Source organism: Aspergillus sclerotioniger, assembly GCF_003184525.1.
Source record: "Aspergillus sclerotioniger CBS 115572 chromosome Unknown BO94scaffold_22, whole genome shotgun sequence".
Taxonomy (NCBI): domain Eukaryota; kingdom Fungi; phylum Ascomycota; class Eurotiomycetes; order Eurotiales; family Aspergillaceae; genus Aspergillus; species Aspergillus sclerotioniger.
This window is the reverse complement of record NW_020291012.1, coordinates 663,364-685,759: the sequence shown is the minus strand read 5'-3', so window position 1 is coordinate 685,759 and position 22,396 is coordinate 663,364. Positions and strand designations below refer to the sequence as shown.

General features: G+C 51.4%; 7 protein-coding genes across 7 annotated transcripts; 5 read left to right on the top strand and 2 right to left on the bottom strand.

Annotated features, from left to right (window-relative positions):
- The first annotated feature begins 14 nt into the window (after positions 1-14).
- On the top strand, positions 15-1,095 carry BO94DRAFT_537345 (SDR family oxidoreductase). The gene is made up of 2 exons (XM_025612245.1): positions 15-533; positions 601-1,095. Exons 1-2 carry the CDS (start codon positions 62-64, stop codon positions 984-986), a joined length of 858 nt encoding a protein of 285 aa, XP_025465330.1. The 5' UTR covers positions 15-61; the 3' UTR covers positions 987-1,095.
- On the top strand, positions 1,077-1,455 carry BO94DRAFT_163425 (uncharacterized protein). The gene has a single exon (XM_025605884.1). It carries the CDS (start codon positions 1,167-1,169, stop codon positions 1,395-1,397), a length of 231 nt encoding a protein of 76 aa, XP_025465329.1. The 5' UTR covers positions 1,077-1,166; the 3' UTR covers positions 1,398-1,455.
- Positions 1,456-2,153: 698 nt separating this feature from the next.
- Positions 2,154-3,917, bottom strand: BO94DRAFT_626250 (FAD-binding oxidoreductase). Its single transcript, XM_025617345.1, has 2 exons — positions 2,284-3,917; positions 2,154-2,234 (listed from the first exon to the last, which is right to left on the bottom strand). Exons 1-2 carry the CDS (start codon positions 3,886-3,888, stop codon positions 2,202-2,204), a joined length of 1,638 nt encoding a protein of 545 aa, XP_025465328.1. The 5' UTR covers positions 3,889-3,917; the 3' UTR covers positions 2,154-2,201.
- A 644-nt stretch (positions 3,918-4,561) lies between these two features.
- On the top strand, positions 4,562-6,243 carry BO94DRAFT_567684 (dTDP-4-dehydrorhamnose reductase family protein). The gene is made up of 5 exons (XM_025614643.1): positions 4,562-4,672; positions 4,732-4,975; positions 5,054-5,073; positions 5,135-5,846; positions 5,904-6,243. Exons 2-5 carry the CDS (start codon positions 4,764-4,766, stop codon positions 5,932-5,934), a joined length of 975 nt encoding a protein of 324 aa, XP_025465327.1. The 5' UTR covers positions 4,562-4,672; positions 4,732-4,763; the 3' UTR covers positions 5,935-6,243.
- Positions 6,244-6,849: 606 nt separating this feature from the next.
- BO94DRAFT_162817 (uncharacterized protein) lies at positions 6,850-10,040 on the top strand. The gene has a single exon (XM_025605880.1). The coding sequence runs from the start codon at positions 7,182-7,184 to the stop codon at positions 9,597-9,599; it is 2,418 nt and encodes an 805-aa protein (XP_025465326.1). The 5' UTR covers positions 6,850-7,181; the 3' UTR covers positions 9,600-10,040.
- Positions 10,041-15,066: 5,026 nt separating this feature from the next.
- Positions 15,067-16,003, bottom strand: BO94DRAFT_163213 (uncharacterized protein). The gene is made up of 2 exons (XM_025605882.1): positions 15,990-16,003; positions 15,067-15,834 (listed from the first exon to the last, which is right to left on the bottom strand). The coding sequence occupies exon 2, from the start codon at positions 15,656-15,658 to the stop codon at positions 15,188-15,190; it is 471 nt and encodes a 156-aa protein (XP_025465325.1). The 5' UTR covers positions 15,659-15,834; positions 15,990-16,003; the 3' UTR covers positions 15,067-15,187.
- Positions 16,004-21,049: 5,046 nt separating this feature from the next.
- Positions 21,050-21,544, top strand: BO94DRAFT_163154 (uncharacterized protein). The gene has a single exon (XM_025605881.1). It carries the CDS (start codon positions 21,202-21,204, stop codon positions 21,460-21,462), a length of 261 nt encoding a protein of 86 aa, XP_025465324.1. The 5' UTR covers positions 21,050-21,201; the 3' UTR covers positions 21,463-21,544.
- Positions 21,545-22,396: the final 852 nt, after the last annotated feature.

Here is a 22,396-nt window from a genome sequence, read left to right as displayed (position 1 = left end):
ACCATCCAACCCACCCCCCACCCCCACTCCCACCTCCAACATCCACACCACCACCATAATCATGTCCCAAACCTGGCTTATAACCGGCGCCTCCTCCGGCCTCGGCACCGCCTCGCCATCTCCGCCCTCCAAGCCGGCCACAAAGTCCTCGCACAGCCCGCAACCCCACCACCGCCGCCTCTCCAACCCCCAGATCGCCCAACTAGGCGGAATCTGGATCCCGCTAGACGTCACGCACCCGGACACAGCCACCCACGTCTCCGATGCAATCACTCACCAAGCCGGCGGGGTGATTGACGTGGTCGTCAATAACGCAGGGTACTCATTACTCGGGAGTATCGAGGACATGAGCGAAGCTGAAATCCAGACGCAATTCAGCACGAATGTATTTGGACCGGTGAGGGTATTAAAAGGCGCGTTACCGTTTATGAGGAAGAAGAGGGCAGGCACCGTCGTGAATATTAGTAGTAGTGCGGGGGTGGATGGCGCGCCGGCTTGTGCGATGTATGCGGGGTCGAAGTTTGCTGTTGAGGGTATGTTCCCCCCCCTCCTCCTCCTCTTCTTTTAAGACCTGGGTATTGGCTAACTGAGTGGATGTAGGTATGTCAGAAAGTCTATCTAAAGAACTCCAACCCTTTGGCATCCGAGTCGTGCTCGTTGAACCGGGGTATTTCCGGACCAAGTTCTTCGCGGCATTCGTGGCGCCAGAAGCGGGATTAACGGAGGATTATATTGGAACCCCAGTGGAGGCAGCCTTGAAGCTCATCAAGGCCAAGGATGGCTCGCAGAAGGGAGATCCGGTGAAAGCGGCGCAACGGATTCTGGAGGTGGTGACGGGGACGGGCATGGGGACGGACACGGAGGGGTTTCTGCGTGTGCCGCTGGGTCAGGATTGTTATAATCGGTTCCAGGCGAAGTGCGATACTTTGCAGGCGAATTTGGTGAGGATGAAAGAGATTGCGTATTCGACGGGGTTTGATGCTTAGTCGGAATTGAACTTACGAGGTATGGTACCGTTAGGGCTGGGCTTGTTTGATATCATGTAGATGTAAATACCCAGATAGGGTTAATTGCGACAGGTAGCTTATTCCGCCCCCTCTCTCCATCTTTCTCTCTCTTCTACCTCACTTATTCCTCACATCACCTCCAACCCCACCACCTACACCATGGAAGGCAAAGAATTCTTCTCCGACAGCTTCATCAACAAAACCATCACTTTTTCCTCCCCAGACTCTCACTACCGCTTAATCAAAAAGCTCCGCGAATTCAACGACCAGCGCGACCCCGAGATGTTCCTGAACTCGCCGGACAAGCCCGGAGGCGCCTATGGAACTTTCCTATGCTCGAACACCGTAAACCCTACCGAGGAGAAAATAATGAGGATCATTATGCAGTAGGTCTATACCTAAAAACTTTCTTACTTCTCCAACCACACTGATCACGAGTACTGTAAAGAGTCCCATATGCAGGCTCCGAAATCGCCATCCACGCCGAACGAGCCCGTCAAGCACGCTATCGACTGCCCACACCTGGACAGGAGATGCTAGACGCGTATAGAACGTTAAGTACCCTAGGGGGTGGGTTTACGCCGCGTGTTGTGGATGTAAGGTGGGATAAACAAACGGACGAGGATATAGTCCCCGGTGGATGTATCGTGTATCTTTTGCTTGAGAAGGTTCCGGGGAGGAAATTGGGAAGGTGGTTTTGGGATTTGGAGAGAGGGGAGAGGGATAGGGTGAGGGGGGGCGTTTAAGGTTGCGTGGACGTGAGTTTTTCTTCCTGTTTTTTGGGGGGTTGTTGTTGTGTTGATTTGCTGACTGTGGGGTAGAGGGTGTTGTCGGGCTGGGTTTTCGCCGTGGGGATCGCTGTCGAGGTTGATTTGGGACGGGGATGAGGGGAGGATGTAAGTGAAATTGTTTTTTTTGAAGTTGGGTTGGGTGGGGCTGATGGTAGCAGTTATATTTACAATTTCATGGATGTTTGTCAAACTAGATCTGACTTTAAGTGGATGGACTAGGCTTGGGTGGTCTGGGGGTTGGCGGTTCCTCCGAAGGGATATCGGTGTAATGAAGAGACGGTGATATCTCCGGAGGTGGAGGGGTGGAAGTTGTGAGGTTGGTTGGTTGGGACTTAGTGAGGTGAGTGACTAGCTTAGTCTTACTTGATACCCAATGCAAGATTTGTATTCAACTGTGCATGCTCTAAATATACTTGTATGGGTTGAGGATTCCGTTCTAAGCCAGTCAGCATCAGCAAGGTCGGTAATAATGAGAATGCACCTACCGGATCGTACAACCCCTTCAGCTGCTTCATCAGCTTCACCATGGTCTCATCCTGGCTGTAGCCGATAAACTCCTTCTTGGCCAGTCCCAGTCCATGCTCGGCACTGATGCTACCGTTCCGCTTCTGGATCCACTCATACACCCAAGGCTCAATGGCCTTCTCGACCTCCTTGTTGTATTGCCGCACGGCAATGTTCAAGTGCAGGTTCGAATCACCCATGTGCCCGTATCCGACCACAGCCCGGACAGGGAACGAGTCGTCATCACCAACGAACCCGAGCTTCGTCAGGCGCTCCCGGCAGTCCTCGACCAGCTGGTACAGCTCCGGCAGGGGAATCGAGACATCGTACTTGTACGTGCCACCCAAGTGGCTCAGCGCCTCGGTAATACCCTCTCTCCAGCGCCAGATGGCGTGGAACTGAGTCTCGTCCTGAGCCAGGACACCGTCCGCAACAGTCCCCTCGCCCATGATGTGCTCCAGGAATCCCTCCAGCTTGGCCATGTCGTGCTCAGCGTTGGAACCGCTGGTCTCGACGAGACAGTAGAACGGGTATTCGCCCTCAAGGGGGTAGTGGGTTCCCGTGGACTCGTGAACGAGCTTCTGGGTGCGCCCGTCCATGAGCTCGAAAGCGGAGAGAATCTCCGACAGGTGTCCCTTAGCCTCTCCGTACGCCTGACAGACCTGCTCGTAGCTCTCGAGTCCAAAGTACGCGACGTTCACGGCCTTGGGGCGAGGGGGGCACAGGATAGAAACACCAGTAATGATACCGATCGTGCCCTCGGAACCGATGAACAGCTGCTTCAGATCGTATCCGGTGTTATTCTTCCGCAGGGTCGACAGAGAGTCAACGATGGTACCATCAGCCAACACAGCCTCCACACCGAGGACAGTGCCGTGGAGACTGCCATAGCGCAGCAGACGCAGACCACCGGCGTTGGTAGCCACATTGCCACCCACATGGCAGGATCCCTTAGCACCCAGATCCAAGGGGAACAGATGGTTCCGCTCAGCCAGGTACGAATCCGCGACCTCGAGGATGACACCTGCATCAACAACCAGCACACCAGAGGCTTCGTCGAACGAACGAATCTGGTTCATACGAGACATGTTGATGACGATCTCATCGAACACGGGCACAGAGCCTCCAACCAATCCGGTATTGCCACCCTGGGGCACCACAGCCAACTTCTTCTCATTGCAGTATTGCAGCACCTTGCTGACTTCCTCCTTTGTCTGGGGCTTGAGCACCAGCCGTGTGTGACCGCGGTACTTGCGCATCCAGTCGCTGTTGAAGGGCTCGATATCGTCGGCGGCGTCGGCGGTGACGCCATCGATCACAGCGGACTGGGCGCCCAACAGCCCCTTGAAGAAGGCGACATCCTCAGCAGAAATTTCGGCAAACTTGGGATCGCGCTTCAGGTTGGGGTAGGCGTTGCTGGTGTACTTGATCTCCTTGGTCGCATTGGCCGCGGAGGTGACGCTGAAGGCACGGGCAACGGTCGCGGCGGGGGACGGGGCGTGGACAGTGAGGGGACGAAGCAAAGCGCGAGGCTTGGGCACGCGAGCCCGTCGCAGGGCGGCGGAGAGGTTCCTGGCACCGGACATGGTGTGGTGTTGATGAGCAACGGAAGAGGCGACGGCGAGGCTATCTAAAAACTTACCGACCGGAGTTGTGGTGGCTCTCCGGTCGTGTTCCGTCCCGTCGGAAGGGCGGTATCGGCGCTGCCTCAGCTCGGATTCGACAACGGCTTGGCTTTTACACACTGGCCTTTGTATTTTAGTGACTTGGATCATGTTTGAGAGTAATGTAACGCTCGAGAGGCCTCAATTGATCAATCTGGATCACTGTACCCAGCCTTTGAACGCGCAATGCTCTCCTGGGTTCATCCGTGATGTTCAACCTGATGCCATTGGTCCAGGCCAGATTCAAATGGATTCGAATGGATTGCTATGATTATTCTCTCATATCCGCGCTATGTCCTCTCTGACGGTTGCTCATCTTCGATATTAAATCTGCGTGACCGGCATGATGCACAGCGTGAAGAGATATATTTGTGTGATGTTAGGATAATGGGTCAATTTGATGTCTCTTGCAGTCAATCGATTCTCCATCGATGGATCACGAAAGAATAGCTGTCATAAATTGTAATGATGTAGATACTGTGTCGGACTGTAGGTGTAGGAGGCTGTTTGTTACCGTACGCATGCATTGCCCAAACGGGATGATGGAGGCAGACCCCGCCAAGCCGCGGATTGATGCAGCAAATCCCCTCGAGTCCAGCTGCGATCGAGTGCCTGGCCCATGACGCTGTGCCTCTTCCTCCTCCCGATCAGTTCACCGTGAAAACAGTGACCCTCCACCCAGACAATTTCCACCAGAGCTCTCCCAGTAAGACAGGCCATCGTTACGTCATGAAGATGCCCCGCAGTTGACCAGAATCTCTTCAGCGCGTCATTACCCTCCCTCGATCTCTCCCACCATGTTCTCTACTGAGACGCAAATTGGAAACATGTCGACTACTGTCCTCGTAACTGGTGCCACCGGCCTTCTCGGTCGGCAGGTCTTCAACACCTTCAAGCACTCCGGCTGTCTTGTTGTCGGTCAAGGCTTTTCTCGAGCCATCCCGCCGACGATACAAAAGGCCGATCTGGAAAAGGAGCAGGACATCAAGAACTTGTTGGACGAAGCGAAGTAACAATCCTCTACCTACGCCCCATGGCACAGATCTCATCGTGTTGTCAACGACTGACTGATGCCGTGCCAATGCAGGCCCCAAATTGTCATCCATTGTACGCCACCTGCTTAAATGCAGCTAATCTGCATACGTTGGACGCTGACCGTTCCGTCTAGGTGCCGCAAACCGTTTTCCCGACCTGTGCGACAAGAACCCCGAGCAGGCGCGTCGGGTTAACGTCGACGCCACCCGCACCCTCGCAGAAGAGACCGCGCGCCGAGGGGCCTTTTTGGTCTACATCTCGACGGACTACGTATTTCCTGGAAAAGAGGGAGACGCTCCCTACGCAGCCGATGCGGAGACGAGCCCTCCGAACCTCTACGGTCAGTTCAAGCGGGATGGCGAGGTGGCCGTGCTGGAGGCCACCAAGGAGACTGGGCTAGGAGTTGTGCTTCGGGTGCCTGTGCTGTACGGCACTGCCAAGGAAAATTCCGAGAGTGCTGTCAACACCTTAGTGGATGCGGTGTACAAGGCCCAAGATGAGAACGCGGGAGTAAACATGGACGATTGGGCGCAGCGCTATCCCACCAACACCGAGGACGTCGCACGGGTGTGCCGCGACCTGGTGATCAAGTATGTCAAAGAGCGGCAGCGCCTGCGGGAGCTACCCAAAATCCTGCAGTTCTCGTCCGAGGACCGGATGACCAAGTATGAGATTTGCGAGAAGCTGGCAGACGTGCTCGGACTGTCCCTGGTAGGGATGGTCCGCAACAAGCAAGGGAATGACCCGAACGCGAGCGTCCAGCGGCCCTACGACACGCACCTTTCGACCCAGGCATTGAAGGACCTCGGAATTGATGTCCGGACGGTCGACTTTGTATCGTGGTGGTAAGTTCTTCCTTATTGGGATCGTCGATTGTGCATGTTGAACTCACGCTCGGACAGGCGGAAACACTTGGGCGCATACAAACATTGAAATGGTCGACGGGGCAATTGGGTAATGGACAGATGACCTTGTAGATTATGGCATGCGAAAAGTTTGTCCTGCAGAGATTGTTTAGTCCGGAGATGGCCATAATGCTTGTCTCTGAAAGCAGCAATGAAACAGGCGATGATAATTTCGGAAGGGTTGGGTTTCAGCTAGGGTGTGGCTGTTGGATAGTCCATGGCCGTGGCATGTAGATCCCCGGGATGAGATGTGGCGAGTTCCTGGCAACCAGAGGGAGGGTCCTGCAAAGTCTAATATTTATAGATCATCTCGATCAATAATGAATGAATGCCGGCGAATCTCAAATTGTCCTGTCAGCTCGGTGTCATATTGGGGCGGCAGCTGCCAGCGTCGGGACTCCGCGCGGGATCCCATTTTAGAGGCGGAGGAATTCTGCTGGGCGCCACCCACCGCCACCAACTCCATCTCGCATCCCCCGTCGCTTTCTCCCTCTTCAACCTTCTCGTCATCTCCACTCCCCGAGCTAATCTTGGCTCATGCATTCCCCCCCAACCCCCTTGCTTACCTGCATGCATCTATCCCTCCAACAACAGCACCAGCAGGTGGGTGAAGCTGCAGGCGTCCACAGCTGCATCAAGGCTGTCTCCATTCATTCCTCCCTCAGGCACAGGCACAGGCACCAAAGCCACGCTAAGACCACTAGCCTCCACCGTTAAAATTAAACCCATCTGGACCCTTTGCTCTCTCCACTCTCCACAGCCCACACATCGTGTTGGGGATCTCTTCTTACTGCCAGATCCCTGAATCTTGCATTCACCATTCCTCCCCCCTTTCCCTTGGCCAATTTTTCACTGGTTGAGGGTCCTCAAGCGCACGAAGCAATCGTATCCCTGTGAAACATGTCTGCAACCTTTAGGGGGTGGAGACACGCGACTCCCCATTATTTGATCCAATTCCTCCCTTGTGTTGTTCCTCACCAACGAGCATGCAATTTACCTGTTCTGTGATTTTTCCTGCGACCGCTCTCTGCGCCGCTGCTGCATTATTCTAACTTCTATAACCCACTTGCCCTCACCAATAACCCTTTGAAAGCCCCGCTTGGCCAGGAAAAAGAAAAGAGGCTAAAGAAGCATAAAACCTGATTTGACTGCGCTGGCTAGTGTGACGCCATTGAACATTCTACTGTTTTTACTGTCGTCTTCAATTTGATGCGCTTTTAAGTTCGTGGTGAACTGCTGAGACATCCCTCTACAGACCCCAGCGACAGGCCAGCCATGGCGATGGAAAAGCAGGATAATGTGGTTGCTGGCCAGCACCCGGCACCCATGAAATTTTCCCGTTACCGCTCGGTGAGAAAAGCCGCTGCGAAACAGCCTCCGGAGGCCAGCCCCCTACCCCCGCCAGTTTCGATCCCACCAGTCGCATCCGCGTCGCCGTCGCGGGCCAATACAAACTACGGCAATGGCTCCGGCAATATCCAGAGGAGCATGTCGCGATACCGTCGCAGGCCACCCCCTGCGTATTCAGAGGTCGATCCGAAGCCCCCAGTCCCAGCCCCCGTTTCGGGGTATAAATCGCCAGTGGATGACGGTGACTCTGTCCACCCACACTTTCAAGACTCAGAGGGTGCGGAGATGGTGCGCATGCGAAACAAGTTGGCGGTCCGACTAGCGTCGCGCGAGAGACGGCCCCATGGGAACGACAAGGACGAGGAGGCTGTGCGCGAAAAACACAGGCAGAATGCGATGGATCGCTTGACCGGCGGCGAAGTCAAGGCGTCAGTACTTGCAGGCCATCCGAGATCGGCGACCCGAGAACGGTCGGCCGACAAGGCAGAAGATCATTCCAATCGTCGTCCGCGGAAGGACGCCGAGTATCACGGAGCTCCCATCAGTCGTCGCGCGAGCAATGAACCAAGGCGCCAGTCACTCACTGACGCGGCCAAATCGCTACCCAAGGGACACACGCACGGCGATTCACCGCTGGTTACTGCCATCGACACCAACGTGCCCGCCCAATTCCCTGGGATCGATGCCCCAGTCTCTGCGGTCAATGCGCGCGAGCGACGGGTCCTCGTCCAATACCGAAAAACGTCTATAAGTATCTGTGTCACGCCCTCGACGTCCGCTCAAGACATTGTGTCGGCCGCCTTGGAGCAAATGGCAGCAGGGGTGGACCCGGAAAAGTTCATCCTGATGGAGTCGTTCGCCGAGCTAGGACTGGAGCGACCATTGCGCCGCTACGAATACGTACGAGATGTGATGAACTCGTGGACCCATGACGAACAAAATACATTGATTGTCGTCCCGGCAGCCAGTCTCGATGCGCTGACCCTGCTCGACGGGCAGAATGTTTCCCTCGGACCACCCGCAGATGTAACCTTTCATATGTACTACTCGCAGCGGCCTCGCAAGTGGGATAAACGCTATGTCACCCTGCGGTCGGACGGCCAAGTGACTGTCTCGAAGAAAGAAAATGCCCAAGAGTCGACCAACACGTGCCACCTTTCCGATTTCGACATCTACTCTCCTACAGCCAGCTATCTCGCGAATAATGTGAAGCCACCCAAGAAATTCTGCCAGGCCGTCAAGAGCCAGCAGAAATCCAACATGTTCCTCACCACCGAGAACTTTGTGCACTTTTTCTCCACCAGCGACCGAGACATCGCCGACGGGTGGTACCGGGCCGTCCAGACTTGGCGCAGCTGGTACCTCGTCACCCGCTTGGGCGCCGGCCAGACACCTGAGGCAGACACGGCGCACGCCGAGGACTCTCCCGCTGCGAAAAGCCCCCCGAAGCCCTTGCTGAACCCATTCGAGGAACCAGCCAACGAGATCAAGCCGCCGCTGCCCGCCCTCGAACGCAGCAGGTCTATGAAGACCAAAGAACTCTTCTCACACAAAAAGAGCACACGCGAGCGCGGGCCTCCGCCTACCTCATTTCCCAAGTTGCTCACCGGCGAATCCGACCTAGCTGCGGGCTCATCTTCAGACGAGGCCCCATTCTCCGCATCTGGCCTGCTCGGACGAACCTACACTATGCGCCAGCGTGCCATGAAAGAACGGGAAGAGCAAGAGAAGCTCGAGAATGAAGAACTTCTCAAGCAAGGTCTCATTGGCGCCATGGGCTCGCGCCGCCCCAGCCGCACCAACACCATGACCTCCACCCAAGGCCCGGATCCGAACCTCATCCGACGGACTCAGTCCATGCGAACTAAACCCCTAGTCGACCTCACCCCTGTCTACCAAGAACCCCCACAGCACATCCGCAAAGGCCGCGGCGTGGCCGTCGAACCCGGCTTGCCCCTAATTGACGCAGCGACGGGCATCGATGCGCCAGGCGGAATTCAAATCCCGTCTGCAACTACCTGGAGAAGACCGCAGGTGCCGCCTGAGCCGGCCGCCCCAGAGGTCCGCACTCGGAACCGATCCAACACAGCCCGCAGCATCAACAATCAGCAGCGGCACCACCACACGGCTCCCACCAGTCCCACGGACATTGAAGACATTCGCACCCAGGACGGCCCGTTCATCCCTAATAGTCTATTGGCGCGAGCAGTGCCGATCGCAGCGCCACAGGGACCTCCAGTGGGCCACGGGGTTGCAACCGGAGATCGCAACGCATCGAAACCGATGCTAGACATGTCACCAGAGAATCCATTCGCGGAGGGCAGTCTACTCAGGGGGTTGTAGACAGACCAGCTGATCATGATTACGATACCATTGGACTTCAGCAGGGCGTTGTTTGTCGTAGTACACCGTATTGTTTGTTGTTTGGATGTTTGATTAGCTTCCTTTTCCTAAGTCACACTGCTTACTTTCTTTGTTTGACTCAGCCACATGGAGATTTTCTAGTGGACTATTTTCTTAGCGCGTGATTCCCAACAGTCGAAGATACCTTGGCAGATTTCATCATACTTTTGGTTTATTCTACTCCGTTATACAGTACACGACGCATAACATTCACGTAACCGAACTACCCCCCCATAGCATACCTTCCACATCACTGGTCAAGGCACAGGTACAAACCAAACCAAACCCTCTCTACCCATCCACACCCATACCCACATCCCCAATCCTACTGCCCGGGAAATGATCAACACCAGAATTAGTTGACTCCCCAATAACCTTCACGGGAACAATCACCCACCCAAGCAACCAATCCACACAAACAAAACAACAAACAAACACACCATCCCGCAGACAAGAATCATCCACTATAAAGCCCCAGCACACACACACCCCCTGCTAACTAGGGGCCAATTCCATCCCCAATCCCATTCCTCTAACCCCGCCCTCCCTGCCTTCCCACAACAACATCGCCCATATACCATACCATATAATAGAATATGACTTGACTTGACTTGACTACCATACCATACGACCAGAAACCATTTCTGATCAATCAAACGAGACCAAGCCAAGCCCAGAATGATAAAGATTCCAGAGACGATACGGTAGAGATGATATTCCGCCGGACGCGAATGTATCATCTTGGCGAATGTCGAGAGATGAATCGCCGCAAGAGAATTTGACCATGGATGAAAATACATCAATCTATCGGTATGCTATGTCTCAAATCGTGTCGGTGATATGGTTTGGTGGATAATGTGGACGTGGCGATTGAGGAGGAAGATTGGGTATTGTAAATGAACGTTGCGTTGGATCTCTGTGAGACGGGCTGGGTTGAGTAAGATGGATGAATGAATGGGTGGCGATGGTGTTTTGAATGAGAGAGAATCGGAGAAAAGATGAAAGAGAATATGTAAGGTAGGTTCCATGGCCGTTATAGATAAGTAACCACTGGCTCAGAGGATTTGGTCCTGGAGGAACGGGGTATATGAAGAGGCGTTGATCGGTGTGGTGTGTTTTGAACCCTCTCAGTAATGTGATTCTCGCCGTGGATTTTGAATCTGATATATATGGAGAGAGACCGTACATTGCGGATGGTTGCATATCGAGGCGGGAAGACGTTACCGTTGGCTTAAACAAACCGCTTTTTATAGGATTGAACCGAATCATGCTCAAGATGAGAGTGATGTCTGCAAATGTGGAATCGCAACCGAGTAACCACAGGCCCAGAAGATTTGATCCTGGACGGAGGTATAACGACATCGCTCTTTCCGTGTCCGCTCTCGGCGATACGGATCTGGGGTATGAAATGAATAGGAGAACCAGAGACGTATACCAGTTATTGCGAATGGATACTGGGCCGGAAATATGTGATGTTAGGATCGTGAGAGCCGTTCCTCGATCAAATTGGATAACCGCCACTATAATCATGGTATGGTGTTCACGGACACGGTAGAAGGGTATTTGTCACTACCACGGCCGACAGACCATGCCGCCGTAGGATTTGATCCTGGCGGAGGGAGGTATGAAGAGACATCTGTGTGTTCTGTCGCACTCTCTCACTGAAACTCGTGTATAACACGGACTGCACAGCCACCGAGTTAGGCCAGTGATTAGAAATACCGCGCCGGAAAGACGTTGAGGTCGGGCTGAATAAAGGGATGAAGCGTGGGACTCCGAACCAACCACAGTATAGTGGAGGTGTTTATGGACGCGGTATGGGTTCTTTGCACCCCTCATGCTCCAGAATATTAACCCGCGAAGGACAGCGTCATGCATCGTACTCTCTCACCAACATGATGCTTGTGTAAGGGAGGCATTTCACAGCCACCGGGTTAGGCTTGGTGATCATAGACGTTGCGGTCGGGTGGATTACATGAATATATTGTCGTCCCTTTTCTATTATATCGATCTAAACCCATTATAGTTGTCGATTTTGCGGACGCGGTAGGACTCATCTCGACAACCACCACCAACAAGCCATCCCCAGGAACACAAATCCCTGGGGGACTGCATCCTTGATAATGACCCTCTCACCCAGCATGATTCTGGCAAATGCAGTATTCTATGGACACGAAAATAGGCCCATGGCTAACATGGTGTAACGTGGCTTTGGCATCCCAGAAGAGATCAATAGCGTCGCGGCGTAGTGGCCAAGAAAGCCATCATTGAGTTTGCATCAGCGTAGACGGGCATAAAGAATCCACATGCGTCATCGATATGATGGAAACGGTGCCAGATGCACGTTGGGCAATGAATACAAAAATGGTGACAGTCCCTTTTGAATGGAATCAAACCATACCATAATAATGGTGATGTTTGCGGTCGCGGCATCGATCCTCTACCACTAAGCCATTCCATAAGAATGAAGACGCACCCCTTAAGGGAGTAGGTAGTGTGAAGGTTGTAATCCACGCTACAATGATCGCCCAAAACGGACCAGCAAGATAGTCCGGTATTCTTAAATACCACACCAGGTGCATGCTGGATATAAGGCTGGAAGGATGGATCATGTAGGCCAGGTAGCGTCCCAGTGTTTGTTCTGGGCCATGGTTGTGTTTGATGGTATTGATGAGGTAGGGTAGAGCTGATAGCTGTTCTCATCCCGGTATCGAGTGAGTCGAAGAGGATGAATAACTTCCCAAGAAAGGATAAGGCGTTGACATGATGGACCAAGAGGTGGTGACGGACAAGTACACGTCGCGGCTGCCATACATTGCTGCACCGTTCAGATGTCTGATAAGGGTTAGAATTCTCGATCTGCCTTCTGCCATTTGAATATACGTACGGTGTACTGGGTAGATTTATAGCCATTCCAGGGACTTGGAAATGCTCGATTGGATGTATGTATCTGTATTAGAGAAGGGGTTGACGGGTTGATGACGTGCTGTGGTTTCCTGTCTCTAAGCTAGCCCGGTGATTCTGGATACCGCGACAGGATGTAAAGCTGATTGTCGTCACTGTCGATTAGTAGGTACCGGATTCGATAGACGTTTGTGTATTATAGAGATGATTGATGTGCAGTGCGTTTTGATCCAAATCAGCATGAAGACTACCCCAGGACAGGACAGGACAGGACGACACGTATATCCCTTCGTCGTCTACTGTCACTAGTCGGCCATAGCTGGAAGCTTGTTGGCATAGCTGTGAATTGTTCGTGTGTTTATCTTCTGATGCTTAGGATGGATGTGTGATGCGTCAATGTTGATTGGCTGGCTCGTCATTTGAAGCTGCGGCAGTTGGTGCGGGTGAGTTCTTCACGCGAAGCTGTTTCGCATCTGTGTGCATTTCTTTTTCCGGACTGAACTCTAGGGTCTATGATGGTGACCATGAATGATGGGAATGATGGCAATGATGGGACGAATGATAGAAAGATGAAAACCGCTCCGGATGTGGCGGAGAACTGGTTGAGTTGGTTGTCCAAAATGATGAAGATGTGAGGATTGTAATTCCAAATATTTATGTGCTCCCTAAGTTTGAGATTGGCGTTCTGGGATGCAGCCAGAGCATTCGACTGCTTTCAGCAGGTCGGTGCATTCCTGGAGTAGTCGGCGTTTCGGATGACTTTGGTCTCTGGGACTGAGATACCACCGTGACACGGCTTTCTATCTGGGAGATAGCTGCTAGGTAAATGTGCTCTGAGTTATGGATCTGCGTTTTGGGACCCAGTAAGTTTGATAGAAAGGTTGAATAAGACAGCCATGACTATCGCAGTAACATAGACATCTGTCTCATCGAATGAAGTGTTGATCATTATGTCTAGGGGTTGTTATGGTTGGTGGTTTGTGGCAGGCAGATCTGATCTTTTGTTGTTGGTGTGGTAAACTCTGAGCAAGCCTGTAGGCCACACTAGTGCTTTGAGAAAGGTCAGCATCGCTCGAGGAAGTCAATCATGAGAGGAGTTGACCTACGCTGTATTGCATCGAAAGCAACACCCCAGGCGATTTGGTCCACCCCAGCGGGTTGAAGCCGAAACAACTCGTAGAGATATCGCAGGGAGAAGGGAATATAGAGGTCATCAATAACCAGATGGGCCGATGTTGAGCCCAGTCAATACATATTGAACAAATTTCCTTCCCTCAGATGAGTATGATGATGGCTACTTCGCCAGGTTTTAGTCAAACATTCGAAACACAGTTGCGAGGACGACTGATCCTCGCTCTTCAATCCGTCCAGCTGCCAATTCTCCTTTTTCGGCACATAAACATAGGATTATTAGGATAGTGAGAAGGATCGACACAAGATAATCAGTGGTTCTGGGATGAATCCGTCGTTTATCGGGGCAGGACACGATTGTTTGAAACGAATCGGGTCCAGTCATGGTAAAGTGCTGTCACGAACCGATGACCCGTCGATCAGAAGCTTTGGAGTTCTGCGAAGTCCCTTACAGCAATAGTGATAGCCCTCAAACCTGGGCGTAAAGCCTGGGCTTTATGCTGGGATATCCGGTGCATTGCACACTTTAACCTCAAGTTTGACCCTGATGGTTACCGACGAACCTGATGTCAATTGCAAACCAAAGACAACACCTGGTCGATGGATTAGTGCTTTCTTCGAAGCCAATTACGAAGTTGCAACTAGCGGTGTGAATACAGAACATGCAAAGGCAGTTTGACTCCGGCAGAGAACGTCCTTTTTGGCAGGGTCTGAATACGTTCAGACATCCCGTCTGATCCAGTGAAACAGCAAAAGACACGGAGCCATGCTTCGAACCCGATGTGCCCTGGGCAAATGATTTCTGCTGTGGATTAAGATCCGGAAGTTATTGATCCTCTCTGTTCCACTGCAGGGACAACCAAGTTACCGCCACGCGTAAGCCGGACCCTGGCCCTGAATGAAATCTTGCAGCCGTGTTGACCAAGCGGTTGCACCATCTCGGACTCGATTCTGTATCCCCAACCGGATTGGTTAGGTTAGGGATCAGCTGTTTACCGTTGATTCTCATGCATTTTGTTTATGGGAAGCGCATTTCGCTTCTTCATGTAGAGTCGCGTCGTAAACAGAACCGCGAAGGGTCATTGACGGAGGTGGTATTAGGATCATCTGCGATCCCATCTCCGCAGTCGCAAGCATGATAAATGGGAGAGATACGACTCCGATTCCCACCTGCAATGGTATCTTCCTTCCAAATCGTTGATCTGCTCTCTCTGTGCGAGATATGTACTGCACCATGACGAGGAGCTCCATTATGGCGATGATGTTTTTTGACGGGAAGATTCCCTCGAGGGGAGGTTGGGGTCGTTTTATTGTCCGTCTTCGATATCGGAAGCTCTGTCCTCTCGATGTTGTTTGTTAAGTCTCGGAGTTCATCCACAGAACCTGACATTGTGTCGGCCAATATGAGTCGGTTGATGTGATAGGAATAAGGTAGAATAAGGTAAAGATAGAATTATGTTAAAAGATGAATGATAAATAGTAAGTTGTATGAATCAGATATAACCCGTATGGTTGTGTTTCTTCCGGGTCTCACTGAGGATCTCTTCCAGTAGGAACCAGCTTGATGAATTCAGCTGTGGTGCTGTGATTTTGTCAAAGTGAAGGGTCTGAATTCCAGGCCGTAATATCTGGTTCTTCATTGGTTGCCCAGTAGGTAATGTAGAGGCCCCGGCAATGGGGCATAGTTGCACACCAAGAAGGTTGGACCTTTGAGTACTCTCCCGGCGAGAAAGGAAGCAGCATCTAGCCTGCGCAATAGCACGGCATGACCAGAAAGCATCAGTGAGGTGGAATCCATATCGTCTTCTCATCATATCGATGTTTATTTTCGTTCTTCGTTGTTGAGTATAAAAGGCCGCTAATGCACTCTGCAGATTGTCTGAAGCTATTTGCCTTTGCAATTTGATCTCTAGCTGATGGTTGCCTTGCTTTCGACTTGTGTGATGTGACCCAGGAACCGTCATTTTAGACGCCAGCAGCGATCACTCCCAGCCCCATGATTCGAATGTGTTGCTTAATGCGATCAATTGCAAGCTGTCATCGGAGTCGTTGAGTAAGAGCATGTTCGCAGGAAACCGTCTTCTTCATCGTAGAGTCGCTAATAATTTCGGAAATGAGGGTGGAACCATGCGCAGAAGCCGTCCAGAGCCATCATTAGCATTGCGATTCGAAGCGGGGGTGACGCAGTGATAGAATCTCCATGGGGCCATACAATGGTACCCATTGTACAGAGCCCTCAGGGACAGGATTGGGCTCTGTTTCGTAGGCGGATTCGCGTTAAAAAAGAATTGGCATACTTGTGCCTGTTTTGCAAGGGCAGGCTTGCCTCCTATATTGTCGGTGAGATGGTGTTATTCCATCCCACTAGTTAGGGTGGATAACGGTGAGAGCAAGGGGGTCCCTAGGTGATGAATGAATATAGGGCCCATTGTTTCTGGCATACACGGTTTCGACCACTTTGCATTCCAACGCCACAGTTGGGTGACCATGCGCAAAGATATCAAGCAGGGGTTGTTCGAGCGGCGTTGCCTTTACCCCTTTGTTGTGTATGTCTGGCCGAAGCGAGTAGAGAGTGGGTGGCAGCGTTGATCCACTTGTGTGAGCGCGGTTTAAGAGTCGGTTGGTAGGCGTTGGTGAGATGTTGCAGAATCAGACACACATCTGAATTTTGGTCGGAGTCGGATGATATCGGTAGTCCACCCTTGGTCTCGACGGGTGGTGTGAAGGTTTGTAAGGGTGGAGAAGGTGAGGATTGGAGGGTCATTGTAATAGTGAGAGGGGGGTTTGGACAATAATTTGGGTGGGTGGAGAAACGAGGTAAGAAACAATAACTTCATCTCGCTTTCGACTGGAAGGGACACACAAGGAATATTGCGTGTCGAACACTGTCCCGGTCATCATAATGCCCAGGTCGGTCTGTCGCAATGAACTCCATGGGGACAGTAATCCTCGTACGCATGTGACTGGAACGAGCTGTCTGTGTGAGCCATGTTACTCAACAGGACGATGCAGGATGTACTTACCCTAAGACCTCCCAGGTCATGGGTCATCACTACGTCAACCATTTTTAATGCTCGTATCGCTCATGGTCAAGGTGATCGAGTCGCTAGGCCTCAATCAGCCAACACCATTTTGGACAGCTGAAAGTGCCCATTGTCATGCTCGCCCGCGCTCACTTCTGACTAGATAAAACCCATGTGGTCTCCCAAGCCTTTTCTGACCACATTATGCGTTCCAAGCACCAATAAATCCTCATACATCATACGTCAAGCTATAGTGCCACCTATCATCGAGACTCTTGATCTGCCACCACATGTCTGAGACTATCTTCGTCCCAGGCTCCTGGAATATCCAGTCAGAGAAAGCCCGTCATATTTCCCTTCAGATCAAAAAGCGCCAACCTGTCGACTGCTGTTGACCCCTCCGAGGAAGTGAAAAGACTGCGAATATCTTCCCGCAATGCGTAATCGCAGATTCCACGCACCACAACAGGATGTGTCCGTTGTGAGATGTGATCTTCATCAATGGAAGGATTTTCACGAGTGTCAGGGCCCCATTACATACCACGGAAAACCCGCAGTGATCTCCGCCATAAGTTCAGGTCAACCTTCACCGGCATCACCTCTTCCCCATTCTTATCAACCATCACCCATGGTCCATGTATCCAGAAGCATTGTACAAATTGAAGCGATTAACACTAGATCGCCGATGAAGGGAGTTCTGTGACGGTCAATATTCTGCAAGGTGTTCTGGCGATCGGCAATATCCAAACACTCATGTTGGCTGGGACAGACATGTGAGGAACGGCGTAACATCAATGGCAGAACAATATGCCGTCAAATATGCCTCTGATCTTGATGGGACGAACATGGCCGGCCAGGAAGTGATCCTTGTACACCACACCACCCTGCGACCGATGCGTTTGACTCGGACATGCGGGGTTCATATCCAACGATGCCCCAGGGCACCCGGTCATGGCTCATTCGTAAAGTCGCTGAAACTACCTAACAGAGTTAGATATATCTGAGACAACCGCGGGAGCAATTTACCTTTAAGGGCACATCTACATTTCTGCATAAAGTGTGATAGTCTCAGAGAGAAGGCATATGAGCACGAGTATGCAGATGACAAATTACCTTTTTTCCCAAGCAGAAGCTTGACTGACAGTGTTGGCTTTCCGGCATCTCTGTATATCAATGTAGAGAGAGGGAAGGGATGCTGATACTGTTAGTCACCAACGCGAGTTACTTCAGAGGTGTGAGGAGTCACTAACAACCTCTTGGATCAGCATCGCTGATATAGAGACTGAATTGGATGGATGGTCGTTCACCAACCACATTCATGCTCCATTACATCGTTCCTCTTAGATATCGGCTATCCGCCTAGTTTGGACGCAGTTGCCATGATCTGAAATTGGGTGACCAGTGATGATGGAGTAGGAGGGTCTCAACACACAGCCAACGATCGATTGACAAAGAAAGCTGTTGGTGTCGTTACTGGTGGATTTCTATCGTATGGTGGTTTCGAGACGTGGCCAGTTGCTAGCTTCATAATGAGAAAGGCCGCAGGAACGGAGCACGGATGGGGATGCGTGAATGCGTCATCCGCACAATTCTGGCGTAGTATCAAGTCAGTATCCAACAGAAGAACGATGATCAACATAGACTACATCAGAGTCCGTAGCAAGGAAATGGAAAGTAACAACGAATCTTTTCCACGTCATTTATTCGGCATTTTGTGGGTTGTAGATAGGGTTCTTGCTGTAGCGTTCGCCACAAAGGAAGCCTCGTAAATCCAGTGTTTGCAGTCAGGGAGGCCCATTACGGTTGACCTTACTCCTCGCAAGGAGTTCCTGGTCGCGTCGAGCATGAATTCCACGGAGCGGGGCTTAGAGACATGGAAGCTGTTTCAACATGGTAGGTCAGTATGGTTCTACCTAAGACTCAAACAGGACGGAGAGCTATGAGAAGAGGTGATCTGAGACAGCACGTCCTCGAAAGGATACGCACCATAAATAAAAGGCTCGGTGGTTGTACCCATTCATATCAAGGGAATGATTTCCAATGGGCGTTGTCACCTGTGCCGAAGCATAAGGCAGCACGAAGAGTGCCCCATATGGCTAGGAGCAAGCTGAATTGATGGAAAGTTTCGTGTACGATATAAATCGTCATTTCGTCAGGGTCCAACGGTAGCATAAAAATCGATGAACTGTTTGTTCGAATGTGGTTGATGAAGTCATGAGGAAGTGCAAACAACATAAATGGTAATAAAAGGTGTTCTGCGCTCGGGAAGTGAGAGACCACACTGTCTTTCGCATACCCCAACAGCGTCCAGGAGACCGATACTAGCTTTGTCCAGGCGCACAGCCAGTAATAGTATTTCGCCATATTGAGGTGGATCTGGTCAGGTGAAATCGTCATGTTGCAGCCCAGCAGCCTCTTGGTACCTTCGCATTCCATGAGGCTACCTGACGCTTAAAGAGATTCAAGCTCTCTTTGAGATCCGGAAAAAGATTCAACGGTATCCTTGCTAACCGGGGGGAGAAACCTCTCACTACCAGTTTGGTCCACGCTTCGTGGTTGCGATGGTGGATTCTCCCGACATTCCAACATGACAGAATGCTTTTGGTCGCACTGGCTTCCCTTCTCCGTAGTAGTTTTACACGCCTTCGAACTCGGTCATGAACAATGTTTGAAAACCGAGGAGCGTGTAGAAAGGAAGGCATGACGGGTCCTCCATAATGGTATGGAAAATGTACCATATCAGCTTCCAGGGTTGAAGGAGGTGATGCGCGGCTCACTGTGCACTATTGGATTTCCCTAAGGCCTTGGTGCTCATTGTGTCAAACCCGGAAACATATAGCCCCAAGGCATTATGATTACGAATAATCATATTGACTTGGCATCTTCAACAGCATGTCTCGTTGCCTGAAATTGTGGTTATGGGGAAGAGATAGGCCACTACCATGATACCACACATCGCACAGCTTCTAACAGGTCACTGCCCGGTTCTTGCATGATGGTGGGATTGATGAGCCTCCAACTCATAGGGTAGCCCTTTCATATGATGTGCGACGGCTGTATATTTATGGCTTCCTGAACCACTTTTGATCTGGCTGCCTCTTGGGTAGCCAGTTGTGTTGTGCCTCTTCTCCTGATGGCTTTTCTCGATGATGTTCTTTGGTGGTGGCTTGCTTACTGTCTGTCGTAAACTGACGCACATGAATAGATGAACCTTCGAGATATGGTGTCTAGTCTCTAGGCATCAAGTTTCCTCGAACAAAGCACATTTCTTTCGAGTTGTTTACTTTGTGGGTTTTGATAGTTCTCGTCATGTGTCAAGTGCCTTGCCGAGGGCCTGCAATCGTTGTTGGAGTTCGGAATATGGACAGCCAAACCGAGATGTTATGTTCGTGTAGCTTTGGAGGCGAATCCGGCCAGTGGGATGATGCACATTCATCTTCGCCCAGGCCAACAGTGAAACCTTGAACTGATAGTCGCTTCGGTCTGATGATGGGAATAACCAATAGGATGCAGCTATATCACATCGCTGGCGTCTTGATATGTTTTGTTAGTCGGGATTGTTCAAACGAGGGGTTTTCAGACCTGGAACCATAGACTAACGTTTCACCTGGTCAGCGGACGGCTCGGGTCCAGTTAAACAATCCGTCTAGTTACAATATAATGATGGTGTGGATTTAGTACCGGTATCAGAAGTCGACGCTTTGCTTGGTAAATGTCTGACTGGCAACGGCCAGAGACAGCAGATAAAGCCATTCTGTGTCTGGATTGTATGGCTTGATCGCGCATCGGTCTATGCCGATGGATGAGGCAGAGATCTCTATTTTCTCAATTCTTGAGATTTGCATCACAGCATGAAGGTTAGTAAGGCTCGGTCAAATGCTCAGTTGGTGAATGGGCAAGTCCAGGGTGCTTTATCATACCGATGAAGTGTTTCCTGTGAATCTTCTCCGTCATTCGATAACCCCAACACTCAAGGTTCCCCTGGCTCATCGGTGGGTGTATGTCATCTCCAGGGCCATGGGAAAGGCCGGACAGTGGATGGACGAACCATCGCAGGTCAAGGCATGACCGCTGCGTTTGGCTCACGGTGGAACCGCACGTGTTGTTGGAAACAATTCTCTCGGCAGTGCATTGCTTTCTTACTTTTTGCTCGTACAGGTGGACAAAATTTAAAGACATACCAGTGAAGTAGAACTTGCGCACGGTCTAGGGCAGCCCGAGTGCTTGATCGCCCGATCATGTAGAGACAATCATGGCAACGCTAGGTATCCCCGGGCGGTTTCGACGACCGGTGGCGTAGTCATAATCTCGACTCGATCAAATAGTAAAATCGGATTTCCTTGGAAACCCCGATGTGTTGCCGGCTAGTAGGTCCAGTGAATCGACTCAAACCCCAAACAGAACATATCATTTAGTTGCTCTGCAGTCGCCTAGCATAAAGAGTATTGAATGAGGGTGAGGTATTGATCTCAACTCTGGTAAATATGTTCCTCCTTGCCTTGCTAACCACGGCGAAGAAGATAACATATCCCAATTTATGCCAGCCTTCTTCCGCTTGTTGTGGATGGCTGCTTGTTATGTCCAGTTGGTTAACGACCCTGCATCTCCATCTTGCAGCCAAGGAAGCTACCGACTCACACAATACTGCCAGGACTCCTCACCACCCGTCAGGCCCCTTGATTCCCTTTCGGAGCAACACGAGGTTAGTATGCAAGTCAACTTGCTCTCCGTACCGAAGCACGTAGTCCACTCGGGTCTTCCAGCTGCGATATCCTTTCCCATATAGCTGCTCGACTGTGAGATCATATGGGCTAACCAAATATCGGCCTATGTCGGCTTGCACACAACGAACATTGGTTTGCATCCGCTGAGGCCAGGGCACATCGTGTGGCCATCGAATAACCGCCGTCATAGGTTATAATAGAAATGTGGGTGAAATAGTAGGTCTGGGTATGAGATGCCGGGTCGCGCTCTTGCAGGAGTGAGTTGTACGTCGTGTAAAAGAAAGGAACTTAAACACCCAAGAGAAACAAAATGTCCACACCAAGGCTCGAGTGTCCAGTTGTCGGCCAGAGTGCTGTCTATCAATTGTGGAATCTTTGACATGGCGACTTCGAACCCCCATATCGTGCCTCTTCTGAGAAACGACAGTAGAGGAGGTAAAGACAAGCCAGGTGTGGAATGGCCTGTCAGATTGAGGAATATAAGGCCGACGAAGTCGACGAAGGCGACGAGGGCAAAATCACCCGCATGAGCTCGCCTATCAAGTAACAACATAGCCCGGTTAGAAAATCTGTCATTAAAGGCAGAGTAGATTGTATAATGCTCCATGTTAGCCGAGGATGAGAGTATATGAAGCGCCGAAGTCGTATAGAGCTCCTCGCCCCAAGGTTTGGGACCGGATCTGCCCCGTTGTAAACATTGACATCGCGTTGTGATCCGGATGGAAACACGTGCTTTAGGCTCACTGACGTTGCCTATCAGAGGAACGCCTTATCTCCCGGCTGAAACCTCTTCTAGGCCAGCGTCCCTTTATAGTTTGCAGGGTCCAAATGCGGCACAATAGTGGTAGCGACATTGACCAAGCGGACGGTGATAGTGTTCAAGAGCCCGATCCTGGCAACAAATAGAGCGTATGAATAGGCGGGTGTCTGGTTCCTCCCAATGTGGGTCGTTGGA

Bases quoted from the DNA above. Each gene is read 5' to 3' on its own strand.
- BO94DRAFT_537345 (XM_025612245.1), top strand. From the start codon at position 62: ATGTCCCAAACCTGGCTTATAACCGGCGCCTCCTCCGGCCTCGGCACC. The intron at 534-600 runs GTATGTTCCCCC...GAGTGGATGTAG, and splicing joins GTCGAAGTTTGCTGTTGAGG to GTATGTCAGAAAGTCTATCT.
- BO94DRAFT_163425 (XM_025605884.1), top strand. From the start codon at position 1,167: ATGGAAGGCAAAGAATTCTTCTCCGACAGCTTCATCAACAAAACCATC.
- BO94DRAFT_626250 (XM_025617345.1), bottom strand. From the start codon at position 3,888: ATGTCCGGTGCCAGGAACCTCTCCGCCGCCCTGCGACGGGCTCGCGTG. The intron at 2,235-2,283 runs GTAGGTGCATTC...TGACTGGCTTAG, and splicing joins TGAAGGGGTTGTACGATCCG to AACGGAATCCTCAACCCATA.
- BO94DRAFT_567684 (XM_025614643.1), top strand. From the start codon at position 4,764: ATGTTCTCTACTGAGACGCAAATTGGAAACATGTCGACTACTGTCCTC. The intron at 5,074-5,134 runs GTACGCCACCTG...CGTTCCGTCTAG, and splicing joins GCCCCAAATTGTCATCCATT to GTGCCGCAAACCGTTTTCCC. The intron at 5,847-5,903 runs GTAAGTTCTTCC...ACGCTCGGACAG, and splicing joins GTCGACTTTGTATCGTGGTG to GCGGAAACACTTGGGCGCAT.
- BO94DRAFT_162817 (XM_025605880.1), top strand. From the start codon at position 7,182: ATGGCGATGGAAAAGCAGGATAATGTGGTTGCTGGCCAGCACCCGGCA.
- BO94DRAFT_163213 (XM_025605882.1), bottom strand. From the start codon at position 15,658: ATGACGGTTCCTGGGTCACATCACACAAGTCGAAAGCAAGGCAACCAT.
- BO94DRAFT_163154 (XM_025605881.1), top strand. From the start codon at position 21,202: ATGTTCCTCCTTGCCTTGCTAACCACGGCGAAGAAGATAACATATCCC.